Below are 15422 nucleotides of genomic sequence, written 5' to 3' on the forward strand. Positions count from 1 at the left end.
TATGATATCATCATAAGGAATGGGAAGAATAATATGCAGAGATCTTTGATTTATACGCAAGGTTTCTAAATCCTAGGAAAATTTTAGATCCTTATCTCTTTGCATTTGTCAAAAGCTTGGCAACTCACAAAAGTCAAGAAAGGAAGAAGAGAAAGGAAGAGAAGGTAATTTTCATATATTTAGCATCATCTCAATAAGATATTAATTTAGTTTAAATGCAGTTTTCTTCTCTTTTGCTTTAATTTCTAGAAAAGAAGGTGAGTCCTTCTTATTTTTGTGGGGATTTTTAAAATCATTTTCCAAACACTTAAACAGGGCTCTGAATTCTACCCAAATGGGAACTGTACTTAAAATGACTGAGGGAAAGAGAGATCCATCCACCTTCCCAGAAAAAGGTGAGTTGAGTATACATGATCTCTATATTTCAGAACTTGTATGGGATAAAAAGTTCTTCGTGTTTACATAGTCTAAAACAAACAAATAAAAATAAAGATAAGCCCCAGGATAAACTCTAATATTTGATCCAGATGAATGCATTTGGTTATTCCAACGAAGTAGCTGACCAATTCAGAACTAGCAATAAATTTTACAGTAATCCAGAAAAACATTGGGGAGTGAGCTAAGGAAATAAACTAAGAGCTTATGAAAGAGAAACCAAGAAAAGAAAACATGCCAATGGTTAAAAAATAAGTAGCAGAAATGTGTTTAGCTTGCAGACTCCAAAGACTGCCTAATCATCTAGAATGTTCCATCATTTGTGAGCCTTCTGAAGAATGTTTATTTTTAAGAAGCATTTTGATGTAACTGTGCACAACATTCCAAATTATGTAGATAAAGGTGATTTTCTGTTTCTCTGTGTGTCTGTTGAAGTACCTACCGTCAAATATCAGGGAATTAGGAAATTGGTGTTTTACTTTAAATTGATCATCAGCAGTGAGGAAAGTTGAGGCAAAGGACTTTTACTGTACTTTTCAGACTTTAATGTGCATATGAATCACCCAAAGATTTTATTAATATGCAGATACCGATTTAGTTGACCAGAGATGAGTCAAGTTTCTCCATTTCTAAAGTGCTCCTAGGAAATGCCAATGGTGCTACGCACTGACTGCACTTGAGTCATGAGTTTAGTATAAGTTAGCAGTAAGATGCCAGACATCTGCCATTAGGACATGGTTTGTTTCACGAAATATAACTTCAGGATATTTTGGCCCCAGCTTCAGATTACTGTCATAATCCAGTTCTATTGGGGGTGTATACTGACAGGAATCATATTATAAAAGAAGAAGAAAAAGAAAAAAGAAGAGAAAAAAAGAGAGGCAAAGAAGAGATTGGCTCCAAAGATTGTTCCAAAAGTCTAAATTTTGAACTACTGTAATAACAGCTGTGTTTACTGAAAACATTGAGCAATATTTACATGCTATTTATGAGGTTCTATCTTGGGCAATTTTTGGCTCCCTCTGCAATAGTAAGTCAAAGAAGCAGGAACAAATATTTTCCTAGATTAGTACAATGTATCCCAACATTTGTTTAGCCAACTCTACTTAATTCTTGGGGCAAAAAAACAAACAAACAAACAAACAAAAAAAAAACTACAACTATGGGCAGGCAACTAATAATATATTTTAGAAAATATTTTATTCAAGTCTATTTATCATGGTAAAATTACCATATGTGATTTGTAGTAAGAATCACGTTCTGAGAATGCAATATGTGAAAAGTCTAGACCTTTCCTTTGCCAAGTAAGCTTTTCACTTAGATGCTGAGACTTTTTTTTTTGGGGGGGGGGGGAGGTATCATTCTAGCCTAAGACAGTAAATGAGAAGTATCTGAAGTGCTGGTTTTGCTACTTCTCATTATAATGAAATTTTCTGAAATCACAAAATATTGCCATATCCCAGTAAACAGTGTGGAGACATGTAGAAAACACTGAACAGACTATATAGCTATTACTCCAGTGTTTTCAGACTTAGCATAGTGGAAATAGCAATGGGGCTGGAACTGGGAATGAGAGCTCTAGTGATGTATCTGCCAGCCCTTGAACTTAGGTCAATCATTCCCCGTCTTTCTTCTTGAGGTCTCTTATCTCAGAAAGGAGGAGGTAATTCCATCTGCGCTACTCTAATATGGAGCTAAGAGGATCAAATGAGCGGAGGCATTCTGACTGCTTTTGAAAATGCAGCCAAGGCCCAACTCTGACAAAATCACACACACACTAGAAATGAATATGAATTGTTTTTTGTTTTTATTTTTGAGAAATGAAATAAAAGAATGACTCTCAGACTGCCACGCTGTTAAAAGAAAATAAACAATATTATCGGTTTAGGCTTTTCACACATACTTGCTATAAAGGGGTAAATGAAATCTGATTATGAAAGGTGGTTAGGCTGGATTTCAATCTCTACTTGGGGAAGGTAATTTCTCTGATCCTTCCTCAGTTTTCTCCTATCTTAAGTGAATTTTAGGAATTAAATGGGTTAATATATGTCACTTACCACAGTGCCTAGCGGAGAGGAAATGCTCAATAAGTGATTACAGTAATGATGAAGAAAAGTTTACTACTACTTTTATTACTAGCACTACCACAGCCACTGCCTTAACAAGATCAAATCCATGATCTAATCCACTATCTACTGTACCCATCTTGCAAGTTCAAGATTTTATGGTGTAAAATGAAGATAACTTACAATGGAGCTGTAAGTTCCTTTGCTAAAATCAGCGAAAACTAAGAGAAGTCTATGGAAATTGAAGAGAAATCTGGATTGAAGAGTCAAAAGAACTTGGTTAGAACACAAACTGCCAAGCAACCTGTGAAAGCTGGGTGGGGGAAAGGATGGAGGAGAATCCCTGATCTGCAAAACCGCCCCAGGGTCCTTTTGAAGCTCTTTTGATAAGTGAATGAGAAAGTGCTTTGTAAGTCAATGCTAAATTGCAACAATAATATAACTATAGTCATTTCCTGTCAATATGCTTGGAGATGTGATGACTATCTTCCAAAGTTGGAAAATTGCCTGTACATTATTTATTCCCTAATGTTTACTGGTCAAAAGTAGCCTTGCACAAAGGAAAAGCACAGTGAAATCTAAATGCTCTTATTAGACTTGTATTTCCCATTTTCCAAAATGTCTACAAATTGAGCTTTATAATTTTATAACACTGATTATAGATATACGTATAGCATAAGCATATATTGTTCTGAGTTGAATTGTGTCCCCAAAAAGATACATTCAAATCCTAACCCCTGAACCCATGAATATGACTTGGTTTGGAAATAGGATCTTTGAAGATGGGATTAGTTAAAATGTGGCCAAACAGGATGAAGGTGAACCCTAATCCAGTATGACTAGTGTCCTTATAAGAAGGGGAAAATGGGACACATTCACACATTCAGACAGATGAGGGGAGAATACTAAGTGACCACAAAGAGAGAGAACATCATGGACTGCCAGAAAACTACCAGAAACTAGATGGGGAAAGGAAAGATTCTTTCCTACAGGTTTAAGAGGAAGCATGACCCTCTGGCACCTTGACTTTGGACTTCTATCCTCCAGAATTGTGATACATTTCTGTTGTTTTAGGGCACCCAGTTTGTGGTTCTTTGTTACAGCAGTCCTAGGAAACCATAAGCCCTTTCTTATATATCTTATATATCTTCTTCTCCAAAAGCAAAGTTTTTTAAAAAGTCAAATTCAGTCATTCTCTTAAATGAAAGTCTAAACTCAGGCATGTAACATCAAATGCTGATTTTTTTTTCCAGTTTAATATGTCTCATATAATTTTATAAATCCCTTTCCTATTTATTTCCTATCCCTCCCTACATGCATCCACAAAACCAAACAACAAGAATTATTTGTTATAATAAAATGCACAGGAGATAGGACAAACTATAGTCATGTTTAAAATGCTTTTATAACCCCTTGCAATAAATGATAACTGAATTTTCATTTCATGAAATTTAACAGAAAATAATAAGAAAATATAATAAAACATTGTAACTCATGATATAGTGCTCATTTTATTGGTTAGCTTTAAAGTTTGACCAAAATAAAACAAGAGCATTAAAAATGTGTCTTGAGAATTTAGCATGCATATGTTTTTCATGCATTCTAAACACAAGTTTACACTAACACTAAATTTTGATAGTATTATATGTGCATGCAGATAGTTCATGCAATTTTAACATGCAGGATTTTATCCTTCTGCAAGACTCTAAAGGAAAGATGATCATTTGACAGAAAATTCTTGTTGGGCAAAGTCTCACTAATTCTTTAAAAGTACATTGACGGGAACCCAGAGATTTATCAACACATTCAACATTAAGCAGGCACATGCAGAGACACGAAAAACCTGCAGTTGTAAATTTATACAATATTTCAATAACTTTGACTTTCATTATTGTACAAAAATGACTTTAGACATTTGCTACACAGAAATATATAACTGGAACCAAGTATATACATGGGAATTTATGAAAATTCAATCTAAAGCAAGACACATTAACTTGACAAATAGAAAAAAATTCTGACTTGGCTGAGGAGTTTCTTTTAATTAAAAAAAGCCATTTTTGTAATAATTCCTTTAATATCCATTATATTTTCAAGTTTTTCCCTGATTTATAATTTTTGCCACCCAAACTTACCACACCTGAATTTAATGTTTAAAAGAGACCAACATTCTCCCATTCTAATTTATAAAGTTTCAAACTATCATCAGCCCCTTTTTGGTAAAGGAACTAGATTTATTGATCCTTTCTCAACAGGGGCTGTTACATACAGTACGTGGTTTTTACATTATGTGGTTTTTCTAGCCTAATATTCTGACTTGTAATATCTTGCAACATTAGTCAATGTAGCATACTCTTCCACATTCATATTTTGGTTTTGTTAATTGATTTGTTTGTAAAGAACAGGAAGAAAACCAAATGTAAGAAATCGTTTTTTTTTTATTTTTTTATTTTTTTTTCGAGTATTCACTAAATGCAAGCTCATTTCCCACAGTGCAACAGTGTAAAGGCAACTCAAGTGGGAGAAATGCTTCTGTTTCTGGGTTGTGGTTTGATTTAATTCCTTTTCCAAAGTTACTGTTACACAATAGGAGGGAGGCTATTGTTTTGAGATACAGCTCTTGAAAAAAGTTTGTTTATAAAACTAGGATGGGAGAGGCAACCTAGAGTGATGGAATAAGAATAGGTCTGAGAGTCAAAAGACGCTGCATGGCCTCAGAGAGCCTCTTCATCACTACGGTTGCTCGTCTTTCCCTCACCACCTCTGTCAAATAAGAAAGCTGGATTTGAATGATTCAGGTCTTTGCTAGGTCGATTGTGCTATTATTCAAAGGGTTATCATTAACCCATTGATCCTGAATTTCAACTTATTTTTAAAATTAAAATCCCATAAGATGCTACTTGCAGTTAAAATCCTTCCTCCACAAATTATAGCATGATAGGATTCCAGGATTGGCATTACTACATAGTAACATAGTCATGATCCGATTTTAAACATCATTCAGTTTGGCATAAATCATTTTGTAGATCTCTTGAACAAATCAATAGAGTTTTTCTTCCTAAAATTTACAACTGCTGATCTGGGTAATTGAATGACTTCTCTTTTTTGGTCCAAATGACAAACTGGTTGTAAAGAAATTGCATATCACCCACCAACCTGCCCATTGATTTGCTCCTCCGGTCAGTGTAATAGCATTTTTTCCTGAAAAATAACAGATATCAACTGAACAAAGTCACATGAGAATAAAATGAAACCAGAGAGTGTCAACATTCAATCAATACTCCGAGTCCAAAATTACATCTCAGTACTCCAAGTTCCAGATGCTTAAGAAAGATATTTGAAATGTCAGTATAATATGAAAAATATTGTACTTACATTGTTTTAATTTCAGAATTGAAGTAAACTCCTAACAAAGACACTTTAATAAATCAATAGACCACTTTTGAAAATGTATTTTTTAATTCTATCTTTCCAAAGTCTGTCTTCTGCCACTCCATATATATTAACCAGGTCATTTGCTTATATGTTATATGAAGTCATCCATCCATCCATCCATTCCTCTAAACACATAAATAATGAATACTTCTGATTTCTAAGGAATGTTTTAGGCATATGTATTAAAATTTAGAGAAAAAAAGGAGGATCTCTGCTTCAAGGAGCTTCCTTTATAGTTGAGGAGACAGGTGTGATATATAATAAAGTGATGATGTAGGAGCAGCAGAGCCTGCTGTAGAAAGGGATCTCAATTAGTTTTTAAGGGTGGAGGAGAAAGGAAGTCAGGAAGCCTTGCCAAAGTTGTTACCTGTGCTTCATCTTGAAGAAAAAGTGGGAGTAGTACTCTAGGATAAGGAGGTTAGGGCATGGTATTCCAGACAGAGGTAGCAGCATATAAGGTGGTTATGGCAACAAGAACAAACAGGACCAAGCATATAAATTTGGTAATAGCCAGAGTATAAATTGCAAGTTAGAGGTAGTGATAAAAGAGGTGGGATGATAAAAAAGACACAGATGATGAGGAGCCTTGCAAATCATGCAAAGGTTTTTGGATAAAAGGCAATGTGGAGATATTGAATGGTTTTAAGTAAGTATTGTGTCTGATTTGTACTTTTAGACAAAGTAAAAATTCTGGTGGTAGAGGTTATTAATTCATGTCCTAGGAAGTTTTCAACCCATTTTTATATTGGGGCTTAGGAATCTGGTATTCTGGGCCTTCTGAAATGCCTCTTTATCCCCACCAACAAAACCCATGTCAGAGAATCAGTAAACTCCATCATGTGATTTCTAGCAAGCAGGGCTGAGAGTGACGATGCATGAAATTCGGTGCTAACCATGTGCTTAGAACACTTGAGAACTTTCTGAACTAGTATATTTCATTGCCATTACTGGTCACATTGTTAGAAAATAATTTTAAAGTTTCCTCTATTATATTCCAAAACTAAATTCAAATTTGGATTTTAAGGCTTATTATTTCTATTCAAAATTCACACTTTTAAATGTCTTTTCAATTTTCAAACATACACAAAAGTTTGTGTGCAACAAACATTCAATCTCCATCAAACTATTATTTCATCTTAACCGCCTCCACGTAGATCATCTTGCACCATTTACCCTGTCACTATATACTTGCTCACTGCTCTTTTCTGTAGGAAAATGGGCTTCTTGAAGACAGTAGTTTATTTCATTTGACTTTATGTGCCTGTTGGATAGTTGGCACAGTGCTTGATGAACAGTAAGCATTCAGATGGCTGCTGAATAAATAAATAAGGCTTGGTTTAATTAATAGTTGTACTTATCTCCTTCAGTGTCTGATAGCACTTTGAAGTTAATAAACATTTATGAAATAAGGTATTAAAACAAAAATATAAATTGGTTGAAGAATAATTTTTACCAGCAAAAATAAAAATCTAGGAATGTGGTTAAGAGGAGAGAAAGGTTACAGGTATAGTTATCTGTAGCAGATGTGGTAAGGAATATCATGAAAGCAAGCAGACATGGAGGGGGAGATTTCTATTAAACATATTCTCTACCTTTATGTTCTGTTGCTGGTCTGAAACTACCTAAAACGATTTTTTTTTAATTTTAATTTTGAAAATGCTTTAGGAGGAAAAAGGACAAAGGAAGAAGAAAGTCATGCAAGATGAAGACACACAATTTTTAGACCACTTATACATAGTGTGCCTTTAAACCATGAAGTCAATAATCTCCCGTATTTCTCCTTAGTTCTTCAGCATACATGAACTTGAACTGGAAGGCCTAATCACTTCCTGTCCATAATCCTCCATCCTATAAATTATTAATTGCATTCTGTTATGAAGAGTGTTTCGTTTATTCCCTTATTTTTTAATTTAAAAGATCCTGCTAATTTATACCTTGAATAATGACAGTGTTTACTACTTACCTACCTATTCTCCTATAACACCCACCGTTCAAAAGTATAAGTAATTAGTTATCTCAATCACAGTTTCAACCGGTGCTCCGCACAGCCAAGCAGCTATGCTAGAGGTGACTGTCGGACTGAGTGGTGAGGGCTGCCAGAGAAGAGGGACACTGAGTCCCCTGCCCCTTGCCAAGCAGAGCTACTCCACATTTATCTGTTGTATATATGGGCTCTCTGTGTGTATTTACTTCTTTTTTCTATTTTTTTGGGGGATGGTGGGGGGCTTTTGTAAAAAAAATGAAATAAAGAAAATCCTTATTGCGATTTCAAATTATTCTTAGTGTTTAAAAATATCCCCCAACAATTTACTATGTTTAAAGTATCTGTGGGAGGAGAAACATGAGGAGAGATGGAAGGCTGACCCCGTCTAAAATCTCAAGCTGGGAAGCCACAAGATGATCGAATCATTTTGAAATGTGTTTGACCCATTTAAGGTAAGAATGAATAGGATGAGAGTCACGTTAGAATCGAAGGAAAAATGTGAAAAAGGGGGATCTGTTGTTTCTAAAATGTAGAAGACCCAGGCTAAGTACTTCCTGATAGGATTAAACTATAAAATGTGGACCATTGTAACCCTCTGAAATGTTGTTGTTTAGTTTTTAAACATCAAATCCAAGGGAATGAAACATATTTTCTTTGGAAGGAATAAGCCAGGGAAGAAATGACTAGAATATTTAGGTCCATAAAAAGTTACATGCTTGAGTAGAAAAACTAGATAAATGCTCAAGATCATGTTCTTATAAGGAAGCACAAAACTTTTCTGGGAAGGATAATGACTCTAAGAATTTTTTCTGAATAAATTTGCAGTTTTTCTTTGAGGAATGTGATAGGTTTCAGGATGAATTAAATACCTGCAAAAGCTGAGCATGGGTAAACTTTTACAAGAATTTTCTAAATAATCTTTTCCTAAAAAGAGAGTTATATTTTACTCCTATTTAATAAGTCTTTTGTTGTTCTTGTATATTTAATTTTAAGAAAGTAGATATGATCTTGAATGTGCTAACAGTTGGCACTCTGAGACTGGATTGGCTATGCTGAAAACACTTTGCCATATAGTTTATGCCTGAATAGCATATTCTAATTATGAGCTGGCCACTATCCCAAATTTCAGGTACATCTTATAAATAAATGAGATGTTTGTTATTTAGGACTTAGTTAATGCTACATCTATTATTTAAATTGATCTGGAAATGGGTTCCAAAAGAACTCTGCATCCCAGCATTTTTCAAAATGTCTCTCCAAGAACACTAGCATATTTTGGACACACACAAAAGAAGTCCATTATCAGATGGAAACAGTCATTGTATAATTGACTGTTTATATTTATAAGGAATATTAAAGTATTAAAGTCTCCAAGACTGTATTTCTGTACCATCTACATCAGAAACACTTGGGATACCTGTTCAAAATGTATATACCTAGATCCCATCCCAGACCCTATATGCCAGAACTCTGGGTACAATTTCAAAACCTTCATTTTTAATGGGCTTCCCAGGTGATCAGGACATCCTCTAAAGACTCAGAACCTACTTCTAATAATTCTTACAGTAAAGAAATATATTGTTTAACTCAGAAATTCGGGAACATATTTAACCCCAGGATATTTTTCTCTTAAGATCCAGCAGAACTAGTAATCCTTTGACAGACTTTGGAAAACACTGCATATTTTCGAGTATTTAACTTACTAAATCCTGAGAATTTCAATGACATGTTTTAGAAGTTTCAATAATGCAGCAATTTCTAATAAGATTTTAAACACATGTAATAAACAAGAAATGTCAGCCAAAATCTCAAGAAGGAGAGACAGTAAAAGCCTAAGTTCCATTTTTTCATGATTTTGTTGAATGTATCAGATCTCTTCTTTAAAATGTAAACTTACCAGGAAACAAACAAACAAACTATATATATATATATATATATATATATATATATATATATATATATACACACATGTATATATATAATCTAAAAAGCAAAACTGTCTGACTCAAAAGAGCAGCCTCTTCACATCCCTGGATACCTAAACTCTAATCCCTACAAAACTGAACACCTTCAGAAATCTGGCAACGGAATTGCTTTTAATGCACTTCTAAGGGAAAGGAACAAAACAATTGAATTTGTTAAAGTTTTTTTTTTTTAATCAAAGTTATGAAAATATGGATTATTCTACCACTTAAGAGTTCCTTGAAACATATCAGAAAAGGCAGGAGTAAGAGAAATGAGAGAAAGGAGGCCGATGCTCTAAAAAATACTTTCAATTATTAAAAATTAATAAAATCCAGCAGAAATGGTGGGACTACATGAAAAGTATACCACCTTAGACTGGTTGCCATCGTCTGAATAAGATACCTCAAGTGAAAGTGTATCGATAACGATAGGAAAATCCCAAATGTTTGGCGGTAAAGCAAACGTTATTGAAACTACATTCATAATTTATTCTTTCACTGAATAAAAGAATAACTGAATCTTAATAATAGATGTTTGTGCCAGGATCTAAGTCAAATGATGCCAAACCCTCCCTCAGACAGCAAAAATGAAATGGATCTTCTGGACTCCTAGAAAACATGTGCCAGGTATAATGCCCTGAGGAGGTAAGCAGAAGACAGACTCCCCTTTTAATCAGATGTTTTAGCACCAAGTGTTTGCTCAAAGTGAACCTGAATATTGAAACCCATTGAAATGACATGATATGTGATAGTTTCCCAAGGTATCCTTCTCTTCAAACTACAAGGAAGTTCATTTGTGGATAAATTCAGCTACAACTCTTAGAAACAGTGGCAAAATCACATGAATAGGGACAGGTAGAAGCACCTGAAATCAATTAAGATCAATTTGGAAGTAGTTTAGAAGTTTCTTCCTGGTAGAAGAAAGTAGGCCATTGTCTTCGGTTTGACGCTTCTTTTGCATGCTATATTTACATCACGCAGTCAAATTAGATTTTTTTAAAAGTAGATAATTTTGCAAGGATAGAAACAAATAAAATAATAGGGAACCACAATCCTACCCATCAGAAGCAATTGCTTTTAACATATATTTCCTGGACCCAGTTTTATTTCTATACATTTTACACTGCTGAAGTCACATTGTTTTAATAATTATATATCATGTTTATTTATTTATACTTAAATTATATTATTTACTAGTTTCCCATAACTAAGAAACCCTCATTTCCATTCATTTTAGAAATGACTTGCATCTCTTTTGCAAGGGTGTTATTTACTTAACCTCCTCTAATGTTGTATATAGTAGACATTTCCATTTTACACAGTCATAAATAATACTTCAGTGGATATTTTTATATTTTTTCAATTACCTTCTTAACGATAGAAAGTGGAGGATATGAAAAGTTGTAAGGTTCACAGCAGATGTTTTCAAATTGAGTTTCAAAATGACTTCCTCCACAAGCAAATGAAGGAGATCATTTACTATACCTATCTTAGGTTTGAAGATTACTACTTGAAAACTTCTTTGATAAATTGATAGGTTAAAATTTATCTTTGTTTAATCCTGCATTCTTTTTGTAACCAAAAGTTACAAAAATAAGTACGGACAAAACAAGATAAAATTCAACGGGGAAAAGGCAAGTATTCTCCCATTATTACGGTGTAAGTTAAGTCCGAAGCAACTATTTGAAAAGACTTTGTAGAAGGATTCCTTGAGTCAAGAGAGCAACATTCCTCAGAAGTCAAGAAAATTATACTTACCTACTTCTACCATCAGGATCAGCTCGGTAAAATGTCCAGAACTGAAAGCAATCCTCTACAGATTTCAAACTTTCTAATCATAAAATAAATAATACTTCACACATCTTGAGTCTTCCAGGGACCAATTTTTATAAAAATGTACAAAGATCTCTTAGGAATCTTTTCCATGATTTCGACAAGGTACTAAGAATTTGGAAAGACTTTCCTCTACTTATGTTCTTTTGTTTTTGTTTATTATTATTTAATTTGGCAGCGTTTTTCAAGGTATAATATGTTTATTTCCTAAATAGTAGCTCTATAAAGAACTTTTAAACTCTTAGCCAAGCATGAATTGCATGAGCAATTTAGGCATCTAATTCTAATATTGACAGTGAGATTTCTCATTATTTGGCAAAAATCAATTTCTGCTTTGTGGACAACAATGGTTATAGCTTTGAAACCCTGGGGTATTTCATATGACTCAGAAAATGGGGATCAGTATCTTACATATTATCATGGATACCATAGACGCTTGTCATTAGAATTGAGGATGTCAGCACTCCTCTCAGAGATGGCCTCTTTCATGCTACCAGTTCGGAGGAATTTCTCTGTGCTTTCAAATTGCACTCAGTGTTCTTTCATACTCATTACCTAGAGGCCCTTTTACTGGCATGCTGTGTACTCTGAACCTCTTTAAACCTTCTAAGTAGCTGATGAAGCATACTGAGTTCCAAATCAAGGTAAACTTTTATATCTTCTATGTGATTAATTAAAATGCAGTTGGAACTCACTGTTGATTTTTATTTTGAGAAATGATGGAGAAAGCGATCTTTTTTGCATATAACACACAGAATACTCAAGATAAGGAAACTGATGTATATTCATCTTTGCCTGATTAAAAAATAAGACTGAGAAAAGTCTTTGAACTGAGCAATAGTCTCCTTTACGTCATTTCTCCCTTGGTACCGAGGACAGAGCTAAGAAACAGTCTTGGTTGGACTGTACCTGAGAAATGATTCTTGCTTACCTCTATACAGAAAGAAAAACACTATATTTGTATACATAGGATGTTATAAACTTCCACAAAATATAACAAGAGGTCTATCCATCCATATGAAATACAAACGGAGTTTGACCTTGATAATGATATTATAGGGTAAAATTTGAAAACAACTGTTTATCCCTCCGTCTAGTCAGATCCATGCCGAAATGATGCAAAGCATCTATAAAGAAACAGGAAGTTTACCACATTAGGAAAAAAAAAAAGTAGAAGGGAAAAACTGCCCAGCATAACCTAAACTTTGGAAGAAAAAAATTTCCTTTGTAAACACGGTTGCATTGATTGCTCTAAGGGGTCGCAAAAGACAGACTCATCTCAATACATTTTGATATAGAATGAAATAAAATTGGAAAGTACCTGAAGGGCATCCTGATATTCAGCCTCTCTGCATATATGCACAGCGTTTCCCATGGAATGTGAATTTTAATAAACATGATATCAGGGTTTGCAACAGCTGGCTGCAAAGGATAACAAGAGAGGTAACAATGTTTAGAAGCAAGCTGATGATAAGTCATGCCATATTTTGATTTGGGGGGAGGGCACATTTGTTCCCTTGGGTAAGCAGGAAACATTATCACTGAATTTAGAGGAATTTGTATGAGTAAAGAAAGTTTAATATCAAACACTTAATAAAAATATAATAATGCCATTGTATACACGAAATAATCATCTATGTGAGTCAGGAGATTTTCCTACAATTGATCATTATCAAGATCCAGAAACCCCAATCAGAATAATCATGGTCCAGCTAGGAATCTTAAGTTATTCTTGATAGACACTTTAACAGGATCCTCTCATTTCTGCTCAGAAGTGGTAGAAAAACACTGAGAGTGGCCATCATTAATTTATCCATTCATTCGTATATTCTTCCAATACATTTAATTGAGTAAATACTATTTGCTAGGTCCTGTGATAATCCTGAAAAAACACTGGTGTATAAAATATACAAGTCTGTGCCCTTGTTGAGCTGTCATATTTGCCATTTACTCCAACCTTTTAGTTCACCTTTACCTGTATCAAGAGTTCTTAAGAATTTAAGTGTGTTTGACCTAGACTAGATATTTTTAAGCCAAGTCAAGTATGCATCAGAATTATCTGAGGAGCATTTTTACAATATATGGATACTCTGGTCTAATTCTTAGAATTCAAAAAATTGGATTCCATTGTTCTGCATATTTTGCTCATTCTACTATCAAATCTAAGAATCATCATGATTCTTAGATTTGATCCCATAGGCTAAAATAAATAACCAACTAGATAAGTGACTACTTTGGCATTACATATCATTCATGTTAAAAAACCTAAAAAGTTATTTCTTGATGTTCCTCTGATGTCTGAGCCCCACAGAGCAAGGAACATGTTTGTGGCTTTCCTACCAGTGAATCCCACAGAGCCTTGCTTCATATAATAATAGGAGCTGAACATCTGTAAAGGAAGAACTACAGTTTGCTTCTATTTAATGACACCTGCCAGATTAGCCCCAGCTGGACTTCATTTGGTTAACATTTGTTCTAGTTTGCTAATCCTGCTGGAATGCAAAACACCAGAAATGGATTGGCTTTTATAAAAGGGGGTTTATTTGGTTACACAGCTACAGTCTTAAGGCCATAAAGTGTCCAAGGTAATGCATCAACAATCAGGTACCTTCACTGGAGGATGGCCAATGGCATCCGGAAAACCTGTTAGCTGGGAAGGCATGTGGCTGGCATCTGCTCCAAAGTTCTGGTTTCAAAATGGCTTTCTCCCAGGACATTCCTCTCTAGGCTTCAGCTTCTCTCCAAAATGTCACTCACAGTTGCTCTTGGGGTGTTTGTCCTCTCTTAGCTCTTCCGGAGCAAGAGTCTGCTTTCAATGGCCATCTTCAAACTGTCTCTCATCTGCAGTTCTTCTCTCAGCTTCTATGCAGCTCTTGGCTGTAGCAAGCTCACTCCTGTCTGAGCTTATATAGTGCTCTAGTGAACTAATCAAGGCCCATGCTGAATGGGCAGGGCCACACCTCCATGGAAATCATCCAATCAGAGTTATAACCTACAATTAGGTGGGTCACATCTCCATGGAAACACTCAAAGAATTATAATCTAATCAACACTAATATGTCTATCTACACAAGATTGCATCAAAGATAATGGCATTTTGGGGGACACAATACATTCAAACTGGCACAACATTCTTTCACCCAGATAGAACTTCTCAAGAGAAACACCAATGTTAAAAGTTCAAAATGGGGAAGAAATTTGTCAGTTTAATTTAAAGTCATGTATATTTTAAAATTAAACTTATGAAATGTTACATTCCTATATTTATATATGCCCAAATTCTAGATGACTAGCTCACAGGTTTGGCAGAACATTATTTCAAACTTAAATTATAAACATTTCCAAACAGTATTATTAGGGAGCCATGGGGCAAGCATTGGACAAATATTCAAACTTAGAAGGCATTCTGGCAATCCTTGCCTTTGGGCCAGCACTTACACAAGACTAGAATTTGCCAAAGTTTATTCCACAAGATTACTATGAAAAACCGAGGAGTGGGAGAGCATCCATAATCAAACCAATTTTGGGTTTCTCACTAAAGGACTTCTGAGACACTTTAATATATCCATTCTTGCTGAAAATATGTAAGATGATAATACAGTATGATGAATTTCCAAACTTTTGCCATGAATTTTTCCCCCTCATAGCTTAATGAGGTACAAATGTCTTGCAAATTACCTTGAAAAAAATAGCAAAGGATGCTTT

The 15422-nt window shown here is 34.5% G+C and overlaps 1 protein-coding gene across 9 annotated transcripts in view; it reads right to left on the reverse strand.

Annotated features, from left to right (window-relative positions):
• Positions 1–15422, reverse strand: part of ANO3 (anoctamin 3) — a 334560-nt gene that overhangs the window by 114838 nt on the left and 204300 nt on the right. For all 9 annotated transcript variants that reach the window (XR_005217391.1, XM_037839166.1, XM_037839168.1 and 6 more), the window contains 2 exons: positions 13039–13139; positions 5658–5702 (listed from right to left, as the gene is read on the reverse strand). Coding sequence is in view for 8 of the 9 variants with exons in the window: in XM_037839166.1 (XP_037695094.1) it covers positions 5658–5702; positions 13039–13139 (146 nt within the window). In the remaining variant the exon portion in view is untranslated. The remainder of the gene's footprint in view (positions 1–5657; positions 5703–13038; positions 13140–15422) is intronic.

The sequence above is a fragment of the Choloepus didactylus genome, chromosome 6 (assembly GCF_015220235.1).
Source record: "Choloepus didactylus isolate mChoDid1 chromosome 6, mChoDid1.pri, whole genome shotgun sequence".
Lineage (NCBI taxonomy): Eukaryota > Metazoa > Chordata > Mammalia > Pilosa > Megalonychidae > Choloepus > Choloepus didactylus.